General features: G+C 45.1%; 1 protein-coding gene across 3 annotated transcripts in view; it reads right to left on the bottom strand.

Annotated features, from left to right (window-relative positions):
• The window catches only part of lrch4 (leucine-rich repeats and calponin homology (CH) domain containing 4), a 36,450-nt gene extending 18,680 nt beyond the window's left edge, over positions 1 to 17,770 (bottom strand). For all 3 annotated transcript variants that reach the window (XM_036549033.1, XM_036549030.1, XM_036549032.1), the window contains exons 1-4: positions 17,408 to 17,770; positions 1,529 to 1,673; positions 976 to 1,105; positions 515 to 620 (exon numbers count right to left, since the gene is read on the bottom strand). In XM_036549033.1, coding sequence (XP_036404926.1) covers positions 515 to 620; positions 976 to 1,105; positions 1,529 to 1,673; positions 17,408 to 17,579 — 553 coding nt within the window. In that variant the 5' untranslated portion in view covers positions 17,580 to 17,770. The remainder of the gene's footprint in view (positions 1 to 514; positions 621 to 975; positions 1,106 to 1,528; positions 1,674 to 17,407) is intronic.
• Positions 17,771 to 20,464: the final 2,694 nt, after the last annotated feature.

The following is a 20,464-nucleotide window of genomic DNA, read 5'->3' as shown; positions in this document are numbered from 1 at the left end:
ATTATTTTACTGCTAAGAATATTGTATTGGCAATAAACAAAAATCCAACCAAACAGAAAATATGCTATTTGGTATATAGTATATCTCCATACTGCTGCCCTGACCGCTGCTCCACACTGCTGCCCTGACTGCTGCTCCACACTGCTGCCCTGCTCCACCCCCTGCTCCACACTGCTGCCCTGCCCTGCCCCCTGCTCCACACTGCTGCCCTGCCCTGCCCCCTGCTCCACACTGCTGCCCTGCCCCCTGCTCCACACTGCTGCCCTGCCCTGCCCCCTGCTCGACCCCCTGCTCCACACTGCTGCCCTGCTCCACCCCCTGCTCCACACCGCTGCCCTGCCCTGCCCCCTGCTCCACACTGCTGCCCTGCTCCATCCCCTGCTCCACACTGCTGCCCTGCCCTGCCCTGCCCCCTGCTCCACACTGCTGCTCCACACTGTGGGCAGGTATGCTCAGTGCAGAGGACAGACCCGCAGCTCCCTGTGAGAACGGCAGGCTGTGAGCAGAGCCTCACCCTCGGGCAGAGTGCTGAGCTGGTTCCTCCTCAGGTTTAGGTCCCGCAGAGACTCCAGCTGCCCGATCTCCACCGGCAGACACTGCAGCTCATTGCAGCTCACATCCTGCCACCGGCACAGAGAGAGAGAGGGAGTGGCAAAGAGGGAGAGACACAGAGGGAAGGAGGGAGTGGCAAAGAGAGAGAGAAACAGAGGGAAGGAGGGAGTGGCAAAGAGAGAGAGAAACAGAGGGAAGGAGGGAGTGGCAAAGAGGGAGAAAAATGGAGAGAGAGTAAGAGGATGAGAGGTCAGACGTAATCATAGCACTGTTGTGTGCACTTAATTGTCTGTACGCTCTGGCAGACACAAACGCACTTTTGTCATGGCCAAAAAACCACCTGAATTGAGAGCCAGAGGGAGAGGGAGGGAAAGATGAGGTGAAACCCGAGCTCTGTGCACAGGTGTGGGCGGGGGGACGTACCAGCTGCCGGAGGTGTGTGAGGGCGTGTATGGAGGCTGGCAGGACCGACAGCTTGTTGTTGCTGATGATGAGGACGCGTAACAGGGGGAGCTGACACACAGAGAGGGGCAGGCTGGACAGCTGGTTACGACTGCAGAGACAGGCAGAGGCACACCGCCGATTATTAACGTTCACACAATTACACCTCTGCAGCACAGCGAGTGAAGGCATACATTCATCAACTATTCACCCGTGCCAAGAGTGTGTGCAGCTTAGTATACCCGGGGCTGAGGTAGGTATATGCGCAGTGTACCTGAGGTCGAGGCAGGTGAATGTGCAGTGTAATATACCTGAGGTCGAGGCAGGTGAATGTGCAGTATAATATACCTGAGGTTGAGGTTGGTGTATGTGTAGTGTATTACACCTGAGGCTGAGGTAGGCGTATGTGCAGTGTAGTGTACTCGAGGTTGACACAGGTGTTAGTGTAAATGTAGTACACTTGAGGTTGAGGCAGTTATATGTGTAGTGCAGTGTACCCGAGGTTGACACAGGTGTTAGTGTAAATGTAGCATACCTGAGGTTGAGGTAGGTGAGGGCCTGCAGGTGGCAGATGCTGGGGGTGATGGAGCGGACACAGTTGTGGTACAGACTGAGGGTCTCCAGGGAGATGAACTGACATAGCTCCTCTGGCAGCTCACACAGACGGTTCTTTGACAGGTCTGGGAAAAGGAATGATATGAGACATGGTCACCACTCAGTACATAAGGGGATAACTTTGAGTTCTGTTGTACCCCTTTAACCACACCCTTCTAAACACATCTTGACAACCCAGATCATTCACACAAGTTGAATCAGTTATGTTTCAGAATAAAGTGATGGTACAATGCATGTGATCGGTGGATGAAAGTTTATGCAAGTGTGCCGCTGAGCTCCACGGCACAGAACCCCAGGACCACAGGGGGAGGGGTTCATCAGAGCGAGACACACACAGCCAATCAGATCATCGCCTCTGATGGACCTGCAATTGCATGAGAATGCACATGTGCACAGACACGCGCACACACACAGGCATGCCCATAAACACATGCTGGCCTGACCGTTTCACACCCACAAAGTCGTCTGGACTGACTGACATGCGCAGGTGCAAGCACGCGCACACACACACACACACACACACACACACACATATGCAGGCATGTATGCACGCACACACACACATAGACAAACAGTGGCATGACTGCCCCACACAAACACAGACCGTAGCCTCTGACCTGCAGGCTTGCATGTATTCTCTTTTGCACATTCAAAACACTCCCTTTCTCCATTCAACCTCAAATGGTTTAAGATGCAAGATTCCCTAAATCATCGTGATGTTTTTATAGGCTAACTGTTGTATAGAGTGTCCTACAAAATTACTATTTTACAAGCGAGTGAACACACACACATGCATACACACAGACACAGACACACACACACACACACACACACACACACACACACACACACACACACACACACACACAGAACAGTGAAACAAGGTTCAAAGAGGCAGAATAAATTCTGACCACGGACATTTTGAGCTCTCCAAAATTAGCCTGCTCTGTCAGATAGCCCAATGAACTCCTGGCCTCCACCTTGATGAAAAGCATTTCTGCCTTCCTGTCCTGCAGTCCTTTCCTCTGTCCCTCCCTCCCTCTCTCTCTCTCATCCCTCCTTCTGTGGCAGCAGTTCTACCCCACACCCTGTAATGACAGTGGTGAATCTCTCCACCAGCCCCAATGTGCTCCCTGCTGGCCCTGTAATTAAAATCCACTTTTCTCTCCATAAATACTCCCTGACCTTGTGCTCAGGCTGGGAAGAGCCACTGCAGTCCCGAAACACGGAGAGAGGGGAGGGAGGGAACGAGAGGCCGACAGGGTGTCCCTTTGCGTACTACAGCAGTTCCCTCACAGTGACTCATCTGCAGTTTATCGGTCTTTGGAAGGTTTGCATGATCATACACATTACTGTACATTACTGTACAATTTTACTGGAAAATAAGCCCTATCCTCATTTATGGTGTGCGAACCAGACGTAACTTTTAAACGTCTGAGAGTCAAATGCTCTGTGGTTTCAGCGACCCAGTCTTTGTGTGGACAGTGTGTTTTGTGCTGTGTGAAGAGGTTCTGGAGTGTGTATGTCTGAACTGCAAGTGAGTAAACATCAGCATGAGTGTGTAGTGGAGTGCGTTATTGTGTATGCATGTTGGGGAACTGGAGTGTGTATACAGTATGTGATTGTGTGTGTGCCCCTGTGCTTGTATGTATGTGTGCTTGTGCATATGTATATACAGTAACTCTGTGTGTGTGTGCATGCACACGGTAGCAGTCTGCATGTGTCGGTGTGTGTATAAGAGAGTGTATGCGTGCGTACAGTAGCACAAAGCCAGTCTCTCGTGGCCCCCATTGTCCTGCAGACGGGCTGAGGGAACAATGGAGCTGACCCTGTGAGCGCCGGGGGCCAGGCTGCATCCTGCTGAGTGCTGCGTCTCTGCAGGAACCTCCAGGCCAGCCAGCCTCCCTCGCCTGCAGCCTCAGCTCTCACACTCTCCCTCTTTGTTTTCTGTTTGATTTGGCAAAGGAAGCTCCCTTTTGGAAGGCGCTGGGCCCAGCTCGACACCAGAACGCTCCCATTCACAGCTCCGTCTCATCTATTTTTGTGAGGTCTCGCTCGGGTCTGGTCTAAAGAAAGGCACCAGAGACAAAGCAAACTAAAAATGTTGAAACTGCTCTGCGCTGTCCACATTAGACAGAAAGCATTTCCAGGGAGGCAACGGGCATTACACATCCAATGGCTGTTATATTCTGCACACAAGTACCTCACTGCTGAACGTAAATACACAGGGAACAGGACACTGAGGTAGTTAAGAAGCTGTACTTGTAAGAACAGCAGCAGGTTGTGTATGAATTCTGTTGAACCCTTTAGAGAGGTAATTACCCCGAATTGCTTCTTGGAGGATTTAAACATATAAAAGGATCCCATGCAAGTTGTCCTAGATAACAGCGTCTCCGCTAAGTAAATGAATAATGCAGTGTAAACCTATTGTTTTCAGCTTGAACCTGAGAACTTTGCGTCGGGAACAAAGTTTTTTTTCCCCTCTGTTGTTGCCAGGATTGCGTTCACCTGCTTTCACCGGCACACAGAACACCAATTTCAGGCTCATAAACAGATTTCTGCTCTGGCCTCACACACCTGCCCCCAAGAGAGCTGGTCTAATCAGATGACCTAAGCCTAACAACGCTGCAATCAGGTCTGGAGTGCTGGTGTAAACAGGCCTCTGTAAAGTATCATCAGCATGTACAGGGAATAACTCTTGAGAACAGGGGTGTGCATTTTAATTAATATTTGAAGGCTTTTGATGGCTTCCAAGGTCAAGTATTCCAACAACTGAATCCTGCCTTTTTCCTACCAAACACTAAGCATGCTAACGATGATTCACAATAAAGATACCTGCATTCACTCACACTTTCAAGCAATTATCAGTGAATTACCTGTTATTTTATGAAAGGTTCATCCAAGGAAGGTACCTTTTTTGGCACTGAGGATTATTCACTTTGGGTCACTCGCCAGTCCAGCAAGTGAGGTTTTGTCACCTTTGTAAATACAGCCAAGGAACAAAGTGTGGTTTGTCCAATGAGAATTAGAATCTCATGGGAACCACCTCCCTCTCTATGCAAAACAAAAACATGTAAGGTGATTGTGAAATCGCTGTAATTTTATGTGTATTCAGTGACGTGAATGAACACAAGCTGATTTTTAATTGCAGTTAGGACGTAACTAGATCCAGCAGGCCAGATTACAGCCTGATATCAGCACTCAAACTCTGTTGTACAGAGTAAACAGGGTCCAAAATTAGCTTTCTGGTCCACCACCCAGGGTGGCCAGTAGATGAACAAATTCAGCAGCCAGTCGGATTTTTCCCCAGCCAAAATAATTTACTGCCGAGCAAGATGCCCTTTAACTGGATCCTGCAAGGCACCAGTCTGTAGCAACATCATATATTATTAGCTAAAATAGCAAATCAGCAAGATAACATTACAAGTAATGCTGACAGCTAAACCACCGTAACATCTGTCGTCCTTTATTGACATTATCATAAACATAAACAAGTTCATAAAGAATCAATGAATTTGGAATCAAACACACTTGCACAACCTCTCAAAATCAGAGAAGGGTCTTCCCTGTTTCCAATGGCACTGATCTGCTCAGCGCACTTAGTGTCCCTGCATTATTATTTCATAACAGACAGCAATCAAAATTCAAAGGGACAGACATGTTAAAGGGTAACTACCTCTCAGACCAAAACTGCCTAATTAATTCTCGAATTAAGCTGAATCTTACCCTGCAGAAGAACTTGTACAGTGCAGGCATAGTAGTAGAGGAGTTCTGCCATTCCCTTACAATAAAAAAAAAAAACAAAACAACAAGAAAAAAAAACAACAGGAACCAGACATAAAGGAGCATGCATTTGGCCGTCTTGCATTTAACAAAGGTTCTCTCACCAACATAATAGGTCAGCCCCCTACCAGAGTGGCTAGTGACCCTGCAACTTTAACCTGTCAAAGAGAAAATCTACCCCCGCATAACCCGCAGACCCTGCATAACCAAGAGGGATGCACTGAAATCTTTTCATTCCCAGTACTGAGGAGAAGAATACTATTCTAGATTTGGGTCTCTTTTAATTTGGTTTGGTTAATTATCAACCATTTGAATAACGACCCAAGTAATCAGTGAGTCATCTTAAAATTGCAAGTTTGGTCTCATCCTCACTTGAGACCCAATCCTGATTTTAGCCAGTCATTTACAGTCCTGGACTTTACACATGTGTGGTCCTCTTGGCCCTCATATGCACACATATACACATATACCTCATAGACACGATGATGTTTTGGTTTCAGCTTTGGTCCGGAACACAAGGAGCCATAGTGTCAACCTCAGGGTCACTGCCTTTAGCCTTGACGGAGTTTTAGGGTGTCAGGCTGCAAACATTCTGAGCAGAGTAACGGATCTTGCGTCATCAGGATGACTCATCTAATTCACTGCGCCCATTACATGCCGATTCACTCATTACGAAGAGCGGGGAACCTGCGCATTAACCCCGATCTCCGTCTCGACCTCGTTTCTGCAGGATAAATCCAGCCTACCTACTGCCGGGGCGCCGGCCTGAGGTCTGTAATCTTATTAGTTTAAACAACCAGGGCCCTTATCATAAAGGTAAGGGCTCATTTAAATCAGACCATTAAACCAGATTTCACAACAATGGAACCTTTGTGACGTGTGGGTTTAAAAGGTTTTTTATCATATGGATTTAAAAGTAGAGATGATTTCCCGGCCTTCTTAAACTGAGACGAGGGTCTCTATAAGCCCTTCACGTGGATCAGAGGAGGCTTTCACCACCCTAACCACCAGGAAATGTTCTGTTTCTGTGGCTCAGACCACCTGACACGACGCTGTCGGACTTCAGAGACTTCATGCAATAATAAAGAAATATGGATCCATGGATCACCCATAGAGCTGCTTCTTATGTCTGAGCAGGTTTATATGGCCATAGTTTATTCCCAGATAAATACACACACTAGTCTGCGCCTGTGGTGTGACTTTGAAGTGTACCAAGCTTTAAAAAGACAGACGTGAATCAAAGACTGACAGAGACACAGAAGGGCAGAGGGTGAGCTGGCGTGCGAGTTTTAACTGCACAGCCTGTGACGCTACTTGCAAGTTTTTGGTGAATGTACTGTGTATGCTTTTCTCTGAAGTCAAGTTACTGAATGACTGTAAAAACATCTCACTTTGACTCTACGCTTCTTCCTTCTCTTTCTACCCATTATTCTAACATTCAGTCTTTTACAGTCCTGCTGATGTTCCTCTTGCTGGCGGCTGGCTCAATTGAGACATCTTTCCTGTCTTTCACACTGTCCTAAGACCGGCGCTATGCTTCTGTCTTCTCGTCAGACACACCCAGCTAAATCTGCGCTCCTGGCTAAAAAACTCTGCATCAGCATGACACATACCCAGTCAACCCAACACCCTGACCACTGTTCAAAACAAAGCAAAATAAAACAGAAGACAGCCCTATTTATGTAAAATCTCAAAAGTGTCCTACACCACTGCTGCTATGTCGGTTTATCTAGATATTTGACCAAATAAGTCTATCATTAGTTGCTATGTCAAGAACCTACAACCACAGGGTCACAGAAACAAGCAGAGCTTTGTATTTTTTTTAGAAACTGGTATTTGTGTCTCTCTCACTCTATTTGCCTTGACATCTCACAAGCTGCAAGCTGCGCCCGCTATTTGGCCTTTTTGCCCTCTAGTGGTAAAACACTGCTACTGTCACTCACCACCGAGGGAGCAGCCCTCTCAGAGAGTGATTGATGTGCACGACTGTTTCTAGGACTGCTTCTTCCAGCTGCAGCCAAACGCACAACTCCCCAGCACATAACAGCTCTTGGCAGGTGCAGGAAAGACCAGAAGATCAGAGCAGTACAGTAACTGCACACAAAGGCAGCACTGATATAATCATGGACTTTGTTGTGTGGAAGCAGAGATTTACTTCATGCTGGTTTTCCCTTGGCGAGCCCTCTCCCTTCCTCTCTCTCTCACGCAGGGAGGAGACAGTGAGGGGTGCACTGCGGTTGAAATGCTTAAATCTAATTTTCTAAAATGCAAATGAAGGTAATCCCCCTCGCTCAGACTGCAATTACAATCAGTGCTGGCTTAAGTGGTGGTAGCACCATAATCCTGCGGTAAGAGGCCTAGAGGTGAGCTTGCATAAAACAGTGGACAACAGTCACTGAGAAATTGTGGACTCCTGCCTCCTGATTCATTCACAACACGCTGACCAACCAGAAACAGTACCATTACATATTTTTGTTGGTGAAAATAAGTAATCCCACGCTTCAGTAGGACACACCACAGCATTCCGTTATAGTGAAACATTTTTTTTCTAGCAGTCATTCTGCGAGGAAAACAGGCTGTAAATGCACTCTAATGATAAATTGCTCTTCAGTGCCAACAATGTTCTTGTTTGCTATCAAGCCTTACAAATAAGGCCAACTGCCTATGATATACCATTACCACCTCAATAGGTGACAGCAAGTGACAGACAGAGAGAGAGAGCGAGAAAGGGACAGAGGGAGAAAGAGAGAGACAAAGGAAAAAACCCTAAAAGACCACCTGCCACTCCTAGATAGATTTCTATGAAGGAGAAAAAGAGTGAAACAAAGAGCAAGAGACTCCCAGGGCCACCTGCCAGTCTAAGATCCCCGCCCCCTGAAACTCAGCCCCCTCCCACACTTCCTCTCACCGGCGTGTGGGGCGATTATCCAGAGCTGATTAACTCTTGGGGGGGGGGGTCACTCACTGATTCACTCATTCACTCAGACACAACACCCTAACCCTCCTCTCAAATATCATAATGGGCTTATGTTGTGTGTGTGTGTGTGTGTGTGTGTGTGTGTGTGTGTGTGTGTATGTGTGAGTGAGACTGCACTTATGCCTGCACATTTGGGCAGAAGTGCTGGAGAAGAGTAAAGCTAACAGAATCACTACAGCAGATCAAAGAAAAGTGAGAACAAGAGGGACAGATGAAGGGGGTAGGTGGCACAGATTAAGAAAGGAAATGCAGAAAGAGAATACAAACCAAAGAAAAAACAGAAAGCGTAACCAAGGAAACCTAGGAGTCATCACATGACTGGGAAATAAAAGTAAAAGATTTCTAAAACATTTCCTGATGTATGCTGGTACTGAGGCAAAACAAACCATGCCTTCCCACCTGCACCAAAATGCAACGTTCCAGTGCCCTGTTTGCGAGATCATATAAAAGATAAAAAGGATCTGATTAATGAATGTGTAGGTGACTGAGAAACTTCAAGACAGGTCATTAAAGACTGAGTCATGCAGGGGGAGGGGAGAGGAGGGGAAGGGGGGTCGAGAGGGAGGAAGGTTCCGAACAGCAGGGCCATGAAGTCAAGTGAAGGCATGAACAAAGAGCTGAGAAGAAAAGCAAAATGTGGAAGGAAAAAAAAAGAGGTGGCGAAAGAACAAAACACAGACCAGTTCCACAGAATGACTCAACAAACCAGATACTCCACTCTCCAGGGGACTGGCATGCCCTCGTCCTATCTCTCACCCCACGTCAGCCCGAGCAACTGCAGCCAAAATGCAAAATGAAACCCTGGAAATGTCAATGTGCAATGGCTGGAGATTTCTCTCCAGGCACAAATAAGCGTGCACTGCATTAAAACCTAATTAAAACTTAATAATGTGGCCATCTATACTTAGAGGGAAGAGAGGGTGTTCCACTGGACAATATCAATGCTATCACGGACCATCCCAATTCACTTCCTTCTCTTCCTCCCTGAGATTTCTTAATGGGTCCAACAGCTGTAACAAACACACTATCTCAATACGGGTGCAAGTAAGGGCTAAATTTGTGTTTACCTCATTTGTGCAGTACGTTGCCAACAACAATATGACCCCCCCTTTCCAGATGCTATCACACAACAGGATGTCACTTTCTGACATCCTATTGCAGTTGCTGGAAAGTTCTGCTCTAGTTAAGACCCACTTTGTTTCCAAGGGGAGCTGGGACAAGGTCAGGAATGAGGACTAGAGGAGGACAAGGACTGTCATTGAGTGAGAGAATGTGCGGGTTGTGGGTGTGTGTCTGTGAGAGGGTTTATGTCTGGCTCTGAGTGGGTATGAGAGTGGGGGAAAAGGCTAGATGACAGGAGAACACACAGAAATTCTATTTTACTGAATATTAATAGTCAATAGTGATTTTAAAATACTTGTAAGACTCTAAAATGGGATAAGACATTAATTTCACAGGTAATATGTGAAACCTAGTGCTTGTGCCAGTCTGTGTGTGTGTGCACGCGCGTATCTGTGTGTGCGCATATCTGTGTGTGTAATCCAAAAGACTAAGAGGAAGGGCGTTTTCACTCCTGCTATGACTCTGATGCCTTCAGCTGCTCTGGTATCCAAACCCCATTTAATCACACAGCAGGTAGTGCACAGAGAGCCAAACCCATGGCTACAGATTCATCCAAAATGTCTCTCATCGTTCACAGCAGAATGGAGCCCTGCCTGCCCTCAACAGTGAGAGCAGCACATTCACACTGTAGTCCGCTGGCTCTGGAAACATACACACACACACATGCACAGACACACACATGCACAGACACGTGCACGTGCGCGCGCGCGCACACACACACACACACGTACATACACACGTGCACACACACACACACACACAGACACGTACACAGACACACACACACACACACACACACACACACACACACACACACACACGTACATACACACGTGCACACACACGCACACACACACACAAGCGCACACACACACACAAGCGCGCGCACACACACACACACACACACACACACACACACACGTGCACACACACGCACACAGACACGTACACAGACACGTACACAGACACGTACACAGACACGTACACAGACACACACAGACACACACACATACACACACGCACACAGACGCACACGTGCACACACGCACAGAGATGTACACACACGCACACACTAATATAAAGACTACGGTGCACACTCCTGAGTGCCATTTTCACATACACAGCTGTCTTTACTCACTGCCTATCACTCCACAGGCCAAGTCCAGAGGACCCTGGGGAATTGGGGAGCGAGCCTTGCTTATAGCAGCAAGAAGAAGGGGACTACAACCACATCAAACACTCACAAACTACATTATATTACATTTTTAACTCACTCAGCAGACAGCCTTATTCACAGCCACTCACATACCTTACATTTTTAGTTTATCTATTTATATAGCTGGATCCTGACCAAAGCAGCTCTGGTTTAGTAACATGCTTGGGGGTACAATGACAGTGCACCACGAGGAAATAAACCTGCAATGTTTTCATTCCGCAGCATTCATAGCTACTTGCAATACTAGGCCGCATGGGCAGCCTGCTTCAAACTCCATGGACTAGTGGCAGTGGCTCAGTGGCTGCTCTCACAGTGGGCAAAGGCAGCCGACCAGAGGGAGGCTCAACTAGAGGAATGGGAATAACACTCCCCCATGTATAGCAATTTCAGCCATTCCAGGTTTTACTAAAAGCCAGTTAGAATACTGAGTGGAAGCAACTGCACATGCTACTGGTAAGACTTGGAACAGCTCACACTGCCACACATTAGGAGTGCTTCTCCCACCCCTGCTCATCTCCGAATCAACAGCAGCCCTGCAAATACTGTGACACATTATACCACAGTGGAGATGGGAGGAGTCACCGGTAGAAGCCACCAGAAGAGAGAAACCAGCCCATGGAGAAGCGCTTGGTTTGAGTTGTTTGGCAGGAACTGTTTGCTCATTTCATTCAGTGCACTTCAGCTTCAACAATGCTGTCCTTGTATGAGCACCCGCTTCTACAGAAGCCGTGCATATGTAACTCTCACTATATCATAACAGCACAATCTCTACAAATATTTCCATATTTCATATTTTGACTCAAACATACATTTTGGGCAATATGTATTTGGCTTCACTGTAATGGAAGAGAGACAGTGTAATCACAGCCAGAATTAAATCCTTAAATGCTTTACCAACACCTAGTGAACCGGGTTTGTTTCTTTCATAAACACAACCCCACCGCTGAGACTTCCACACATGTCACACTGTCCACCATGCAACATTCATGTAGCCGTTTTGTGCACACATTGCTTCCTTTTCAGAGAAGAAATCAAGAAATCAAGCTCGGGAGTTTAGGCTTTGAGCTACTCACACGACCACATTATGCAAAGGGATGCAGCAGGTATGCAAAAGGCAGGGAAACGACACAGCCAGTAACCTTAGCCTCCAGTGCAGGCACGCTTACATCACACAGCACACGGGCAAAGGCACACAGGACCAATGCATGACTACGAGTTGTTGTGAATTTTCACCCCTACCAAATGCACACACACACACACACGTGCACACGCACGCACGCACGCACGCACGCACGCACACACGCACGCACGCACGCACGCACACACGCACACACGCACGCACACACGCACGCACACACGCACGCACACACGCACGCACACACGCACGCACACACGCACGCACACACGCACGCACACACACACACACCTGCACCTCTCATCTCACACATCCCTATGAATCAAGTCAAGTCCATGAATAAACAACATTCATTCATTAACAAATATGTATCGCAGCTTACACGGTGTTCTGTCTCCGTCTCCATAGCAACCAAGATGCACAGGTTTATCTGCTGTGTGGGGACGTAAACTCAAGCCTCCCTCCTCCGCCCGAGCGATGACTCGCGAAGCAGCAAAGTGGCGAAGTGTGTAAAAGCACGTCACGGCCCAACAAACGTTATCCATAACCATGGAGCTCATTTTGCTCTTTTTTTGTGGATGCGGGAGAAACACTTTTTTTTTGGGGAAAATGGAAAACAGATGTGAGACCCCCCTCTCTCCCTCCCACCCCCTACTAACCAGCTGTCCTGAAAAGATATTACTGCCCATGGTTGTTTTTTTTTTTTTTTTTTTTTACTGTTGCGTGCATATCAATGTTTAAAGCTGTTGCACTGCTAAACAAGAGGAGGATGTGTTTTATGCGGCAACTTTGATCTTGTCAGGATTTTTAATTCTCTGAATGTTGATCAGTCAACAGTCTGGGTTTCCCTGTTATATAACTGCCCCTCCCCTCCATGCTGTCACGTTTAGGGTAAGTGGACGAAAACCATCTGAACACACCAAAGTCAACAAACTAACATTTATGGTATAATGACCATCAGTTACATAAGAAAAGTGGTGTCATTATACCTGGAAATCAACACTTATACCATTTGCATATTTAAGATCGTATTGTTATGTGACTATGAGGAAAAACCTTCATGTAATGACAAAGTTTAGCAATGAACTGACAGTGAAGAACCAATACTGGTGCTCAGCCTCTGGGGTGTTTTTAGGCGAGGAAAGCAACAGCACTGCCAAAGTACCAGGGTGATAAGATCTGACCATGAGTTAAAAAAAAAGAACTTGGCCAAAGCCCATCAACATGTCCTTTGTCACAGTGAATTGTGAAAATGCAGCCCCTGGAATGTGCTTACATGTATGCAGCTGCATGGAAGACATAGCTCTGCAAGCACTGAAACACAGGCAGGACGACCAGAGACAACAGAAGGAGAAATAGAAATAGAATAGAAATACAAATAGAAATACAAATAGAAATACAAATACAAATACAAATACAAATACAAATAGAAAGACTAGTGGACAGTTTTTTGGGGACAAAAAAAACAAAACAAACAAAACAGCCATATCCCAGCCAATTAAATATAGAAGCCTGAACACACTGTATATAGAGGGCATGGGAACCTGCTGTTGCAGATACTAAGCAGCTTTTATCATAGACAAATAATTAAATCTTAATTTGAACAAAGATCCTGTTTTTATCCAATTCGCTGTGGCTGGCCTCCCATAGCCCACATTGGGCTGTTACTTTAAATGAGTAAAGCCATTCTAGAAATCCTATTTCTATGGGTCTGACAGCGAACCTGCTTGTATCTCAGAGTCCCAGGGGACGGATGGGATTCTCTACACCATCTGCTGTGCTGTGTGAAGGAGCAGGCCTTTTAAGCAGCCAACCAGGCGACAGAGGGAAAGAGGAGGAGAATTAATCAAGAGAGAGGAAAAAAAAAAAGCAGAAGTTAAAGAAAGCTTAGCAACAAGCCACATCCGCCGTGTGATGGAAACGCAACTGTGAGAGGAAGCAGAGCGGTACTGCGCAACAAACCCGACACGCATACACCCCCACACCAAGTGAGTACATACACGTACACATATACCGATGGAAATCACACTGGCAACTGCGTGGTTTCACCACACAGTCCTACATGCACCAGGACAACAGGACCAGCATTAGGAGCATCACACAGCAACAAGAGAAAGTGGCTTTTCAGTAATATCCTGAAAATTCTAAATTAAAATGCGTAGCTGAACTTCAAACAACTAATTCACATTAGATGAACTATGCTGTTCTTAATTCAAAATATTAATGGCAAAATAGAATCCATCTATAAACAAAGGACATTTCTGTTTTTTTTTTTTAGAATAATAAAAGCCTAATAAAAGCCTAGCCTACCTGACTATATTGCTACCAAGCTATAATACTGAAAGGCTTCTCTGAAAGAGGCAGACCTCCCTTCATATATCCTTATTTTGTAGATCTCTGCGTTACAGACAGGGTGCTACCCAGCTCATATGACTTTCTTATTTCTTTCTTATTTTCACTTTCAGGACTTTGCAAACATTAAGAACAGGATCACCAAGGTGGGATTAAAAAAAAAGAAGCTTGCCACGTGAAATCAATTTTCCAGCACACTAAACCACACTTTGGAGGTTTTACTTCTTCTCTGTCTACACGGGCTGAGGGCACAGACACACTCCGGCAGCCTGGGCTGCTTTTATGCGGTAAATGAAGCTACAAGGAAGTGAAGCTGATGCTCAGGCAAAAAAATCAGAGTGTGCAGCTCTTCCGGTGAAACCTTCTCACATTGACTGCTTTGTTTTTACTGCAGATTAATGCACACTGACTCAAAAACCTGAGGTGTGCTCAAATACACGGCCAGAGAGAACCCACTGTGATTGCTTTCTGAACAATACCTCTTGTGTTCCACAAAGACCACGCCACAAGAATCCCCCCGTAAGTACTTAAGATTACGCCTTGTGGCTGAGTCATCTTAAATTGGGAAACACACATCTTTTACATAGTGGGGTACTGACAGAGAAGTGATCTTTTTTTCAATATGATACAGTGGTTATACTTGTGCAAAAAACCAAACATGGAACATACACCCTATAGCATGAGTCTTATACACCATTTGGCATGGCTGTAATAGCCCCACTGTCACTGTAAAGTTTTGGGTCACCACCCTCTTGATTTGGATCATGGCTGCTTTAGGAAGAGCCATGCATAACTATTGACACTTATGGCACACAGAAGAACAGGCCATGCAGAAAACAGGAACTGTGCAGGTCGTCCATGATTTCATTCATATGAGCACAGCTGCACAACAAGGGTTTCCATTGCTGTGTCCCAGAGAAACTGACCACTGCCAGCAGCAACCCCCCCAGGAGAGGAATTGACCAGGCAAATCAAAACAAACTGCATACCTTGTCATTGAAACAGGTATTTTATCAACAAATATATAATATAAAAGAAATTAAAAGACAGTCAGACACTAGGTTAAAGGAAAGAGACCGTCAGACAGAAGGAGAGACCATGAGGACAGAGAGAGAAAGAAAGAGAATGGGAAAACCCTTGATGATCATGACCGAGAACACCAGCTTGCTGGATAAAAAGCCCCTTTCTCTCCCTCTCTCTCTGTGAGCACAAGAACTGTTTTGTCTTCACAGGCCTTGGGGGTCACATGAGTGAGTGGACGCAACAACAATTATTAACTTTGCACCCACTCTCTTTCCCAACCAACACTGCTACTGCAGCAGCTGGGGCCAGCAGTCTGCCAGCTAAGCAGTGGGTCTCCTCTCGGAAGCCTGACTGCCAGATTTCATGGTTTCCCCCAATGTTAAAGCCAAAGTTATGGCCGATGCTCTTTGCATTTGGGACGACAGAGTTTTCAAGCGGAGCGCCGTCGTGGCAAACACACAGCTGTGCTTTGTTCGCTGGACAGAGCAATGGCAGTAGCATGTGCTCCCGCAGGGAGATCTGAACCCATGACCTTCCTGTTGGGAAGCTGCTCCACATTACGGCTCACTAAGGGACTGATATTGCACACAGATTACCGCACCTCCAGGCTTAGAGGACTGCATACAGCAGAATTACAACCCAGAGCCATTTTATTTAGCTATACCCTCAGGTTTACAGTGAAAAGTATGTGAAGTACTACATTATAAATGCAATATAACATAAAAAGCCCTCACAGTGTTTAGGCTGAAGTTTATTTATTGTTGTCTTTTCACAAAAACAGCACTTAGGAGCTAAAATTGTGGACAGATATGTACTTTATATGCACTTTTAATCCTCTGCTCAAATGTTCAGATGCTTTGTTACTATCATTACACAGTTGTTCTCTAAAAACTCCACTACTTTTTACTGTTTACTCATTATTGATGTTACTGCCTGTGCTAGACTACCTGTATCTCACCAGTACACAGTGAATGATTTCCTGGATAATTTCAAAAACTACTCTGTCACCAGTGCAAAAAACAGCAGATTAAACGTAAACCCAAAACAAGGCCAACACCAGCCTTACCTCAGCATGCTGAAAACTTAATTTGTCACTACGCACCGTAAATAGGGGGTAGGTGAGCTCTTCCAGGTAAAGAATACATTATTTACACAGGCAAGCTTCAACGTCTTGCAGTGTGTTAGGACATGCCACACAGTGAGCGGCACAAGCTCTTGAGTGTTACAAGTAGGGGACAGACCGACAAATCTCAAATATCATAAGCTATATGTCATGACAGTCTAACATTTACTTGTGTGCACCACACAAAAATATCATTCACTACATTCTTGAAATGCTAAAATTCTTTCAAAAAATATGCCATAATTCAGACATCAATGATCATAAATATCGATCAGATAACTAATTAGCCAGGTCTAACATTGTTTTCCATTGTCTTCGGCTAGCAGGCTACTTGGCTAGCTTTAATTCCTTGAAGGCAGCTGTCTTGGTGAATGAAACACTCGGGCCCCACAGCCTGGATATACACAAGCAGGAGCAGATGGTCATAATTATTGCAGTCCAGCACAGCTTGCTTAGCTAGTGGAGAGGGGCGTTTTAAGTTGCTAGACAGCGGGATTCATTTCATCGAGATGCTGCGTGCTACCCAACCAACTCACCAGCAATTATTCCAAAAAGTAAATGGTTATTTTGCTTCCTCTCAAAATGTGTAGCTACTATTCGCTACCAACAACATTACACTTTTAACGTTGTTCATGATTCAAGACAAGTTTGCAATGTTAGATTGAGAATATCTCCGCCTAATCCAGATATACTCGCTGGCTAACTCAGCAAGCAAAAATAATGGAGCACTGTTCGAAAAAGACATGTTTTGCCAAAATGAGCTGCGTAAGTTTGCTTGCTAGCTAACGACAGCTTGTGCACTAGTTAGCTAAAACACAGCTCCATCAAGAAGCTAACGCTAGCTAGCCAAGCAACTGAACAGGAAGCGAATGTGATACTCTTGAACTTGTGTTGAAGAGAAGGGAGACAAATGTGCACCGTTTTCAATAATTAGAAAACAACACACAAAACCCATTGTCTAGTTTAAACTCGCAGTCCCGCTTTCTGATCTTATTGTTCACACAAAAACAACCTTTTTTTTTTTAGATAACTGAACGGCAGAGCAGAACCGGCTGGCTAGCGGCTCACCTGCGTGTGTGATGTCGGACAGGTCATAGTTCCTGGCGCTGCGCGGAAACTCCTTCAGTTTTCGGTTGGACAGGTTGAGCGCCCCGCTCGAGGCAGCCTCCTCGAGCGCCTTCTCCACGCTCCGGCTGGCCGCTATCGTCGCCGGCAGCTGGGCACCATCCCCAGCAGCCATATATGAATATGCCTCTTATATACTTTATTTTTTTATATATATGAACTTTTTAAACCGCTTTTCGTCCCTTTTAAGTTTACAGACAAGCGATACACGGTATCCAAGTTTCAACGACGCAAACTGAGGCGGAGAACTAATCCAAAGTTTTCTCTTTTTTTCAAGTTATTTCGACAGAGCACAAGCGAGCGGGGAGTAACTGTCAATCTCCAGTGAGAGAGGGGTGCGGGAGCCGATAGCGCGGGGCGTGGCTACGACCGAGCAGCTTTGATTGACATGCGTGATACCCCTCAGAGCGTTATCTGCGGGAGGGAGGAGGAGTCTGCAAACAAAAAGGAGGGCGGGGCTTGGGCCTGATTTCAGAAGCTGTGAGTCGAGTTTGACCCTGAAGTTCTGATCTAGGATCAGTTTTTGTCTTTTTCACATAACGGTCGTGGGTAGGGATGAGGGAAAGCTAAAATGATCCCAGAGTGGTTGAACGACGCAGAACGTATGGAAATCGCACAGCTTTATCTAGCCTACGAGGAGACTGATTTACACCAGTAAGAGAAGGGAGGCTGGTTCATGGAGAAATGGAAGGGGCCGTGACACGATAAAATGACTTAGAAATAAACCTATCGTGATGTAGTATCATGGGTCTTGTACAGTGGAAATACCCAATCGTTGTTGAATGGACAACTGCGACTGTTTTCTGTACAAATCCTACCCCCTCGTGTCAGATTTGTTTAAATCAAGAAACGCAATGCAGTTAATTGGCAATTATACCCTCATTTCTGTAGAAATTCATTGTGCTGGTAATTATTGTTTCACAGAGAGCAACCAAACACACTTCCCCCTCTTTTTTCATTCATCTTCAGTCTGTGGTCTTCTTGTGATGGTAATTTTTGTCTGCCCTTTTTTGTACAGCTGCCAATTTTGTTTGCTGTAGACTATCGGTGGCCTGTGTTGTGGTGTGTCTGTATGTGTGTGAGTGTGTGACCACTGTCCTGTGTTAGTGTTTGTGTAAATGGATAGCAGCATTGTCTTCTGGTCTCCTGCTGTTTTTTTTTGTCCTTTTTCTCTCTTTTTTTTTTTTTTTTTTTGCTTTTTAACTTAATTCCTTTCTCTCTCTCCAGCCAGATGACTCCCCCAAACCCTGGCTCTGAGGACCCATTAGCAACCCCCCTTTTCCCAACCTCCATGTCCCCATCTGCCCATCTGTCAATGTATGACTGTCCCAGTCACACAGCTGGGTTAACAGCCATGGTGAGACAGCTCGTCTCACTTTCACCGCGCTCACATGTACCCCCACATTCACCCACTCCATTAACACACATAATTACACCATCTGCACACATCAGACATCACAGTGTACACATATCCTGTGAGCTGTACTGATACTGTACTGTACTGTTGCTACCTTTATCTTATACCACTTTGCATTGTGAGTTGTTTTTTTGTGTGTGCATAATTTATAATAATTATTAATAAAGGAATCAACTACTTACTGTCTTATTTATGCCAATTTATACTAATAATTCTTATCGAATATTGTCATTATGAAAATCACATGATTCATCTCTATGTTTACATAGCAATACAGATGTTTCAGTCTTTCTGCTATCACAAAAGGATGTGCACCTAAATGTTAGGTTAAGTTAATTGCAAGTTAAATAGTCAACAGGAAGAAAGGAGAAGGATTAGACAGATGTGAGAGGGAGAGAAAGAGAGAGGGAGAAAGAAAAGATGAAGAGTAGGAAAGGGGGGAAGAGAAGAAAGTACAATGGTGTGCTATCTGGCCCTGAAATGAGAATGCATTGAGGCAGTTCTCCTGAGGATTAAAACTCAGAAAATCACTGACAGAGTACAGACCCAGATGCACACTGCCCAGATGTAACAGGCAGCCACGGTTTTCCTGAAAGGCCAGACTGTACTTTCACTTCAACAAGAAAGAAACAGAGACAGAGCTATAAGGAAATTCCCATTAAATTCCCAATTAAACCATCTTTCCCCCTGAAAAGTAAAAAAAAAATAAATAAAATACAACTGAAAAGTTAAAAAATGATAGAAAATAAGAATTGTCATCAGAGAAGAGAGAAACTTTGTGTCAAAGCCTGTGTGACATAAAGGGTAAAGTGTCATGTATTATAAATGTTATCAGTGTTTTTATTAATATATTTGTTATGGGGTTAATTATCGATTATTAAGTTGTTATGATTGAGTTATGATAGCTCATTGAGTTTGGAAACATGTATATCCTGCCAATAAAGCATTTGATTTCAAACTGAAGGTGAAAAAAGTCAGAGCCAGAGGAAGACTGTGAGAAATAACAAATCTGAGACCTCCAGTGCACTGCCCTCTGGACCCTGAGGGGGAGAGGACAGGAAGGAGAGAGAGAGGGGGGGGGGGGGGGGGGGGGGGGGGGGTGGGGAAGAGCGGGAGGGAAATCCCATGCAATCAGTTTTCTCAAAGGAAAAGTTCTTCCATGACTTTCGGGTTTAAGCCAGACTAGATCCGGTGCATCTCAATCCAAACCATGAACTCACAGAAATCACTAAATTAACAATGAAAAGAAAGACAGAACATATTGTACAATATATGTAGATGCAAACATAATACATATAAATAATATTACATATAAAAATAAAAAAACATAATAATAATAATCCATCTGTATTGGGCTGTTCACAGAAATATTGGATTGGCAGAATGTTACATAATAAAGTTATTATTATTGTTACTTTATAATCTGTTAGTGCTAATATTGTTTTTTTTTTTTACCCTATTTCTCTTTCCTTATGCAACACTGTTTCAGAATCATCAGTTTTACATTCATCTCATTGCAACATCCCCTGCAGAAACAAAATGAATCCAATGCTCTTATTCAACTTGCTTATGCTTATTTTTTT

This window comes from Megalops cyprinoides, chromosome 16 (genome assembly GCF_013368585.1).
Source record: "Megalops cyprinoides isolate fMegCyp1 chromosome 16, fMegCyp1.pri, whole genome shotgun sequence".
In the NCBI taxonomy this organism is placed as follows: Eukaryota; Metazoa; Chordata; class Actinopteri; order Elopiformes; family Megalopidae; genus Megalops; species Megalops cyprinoides.
Note: the sequence above shows the minus strand (reverse complement) of the source record. Positions and strands in the feature narration are given on the sequence as shown.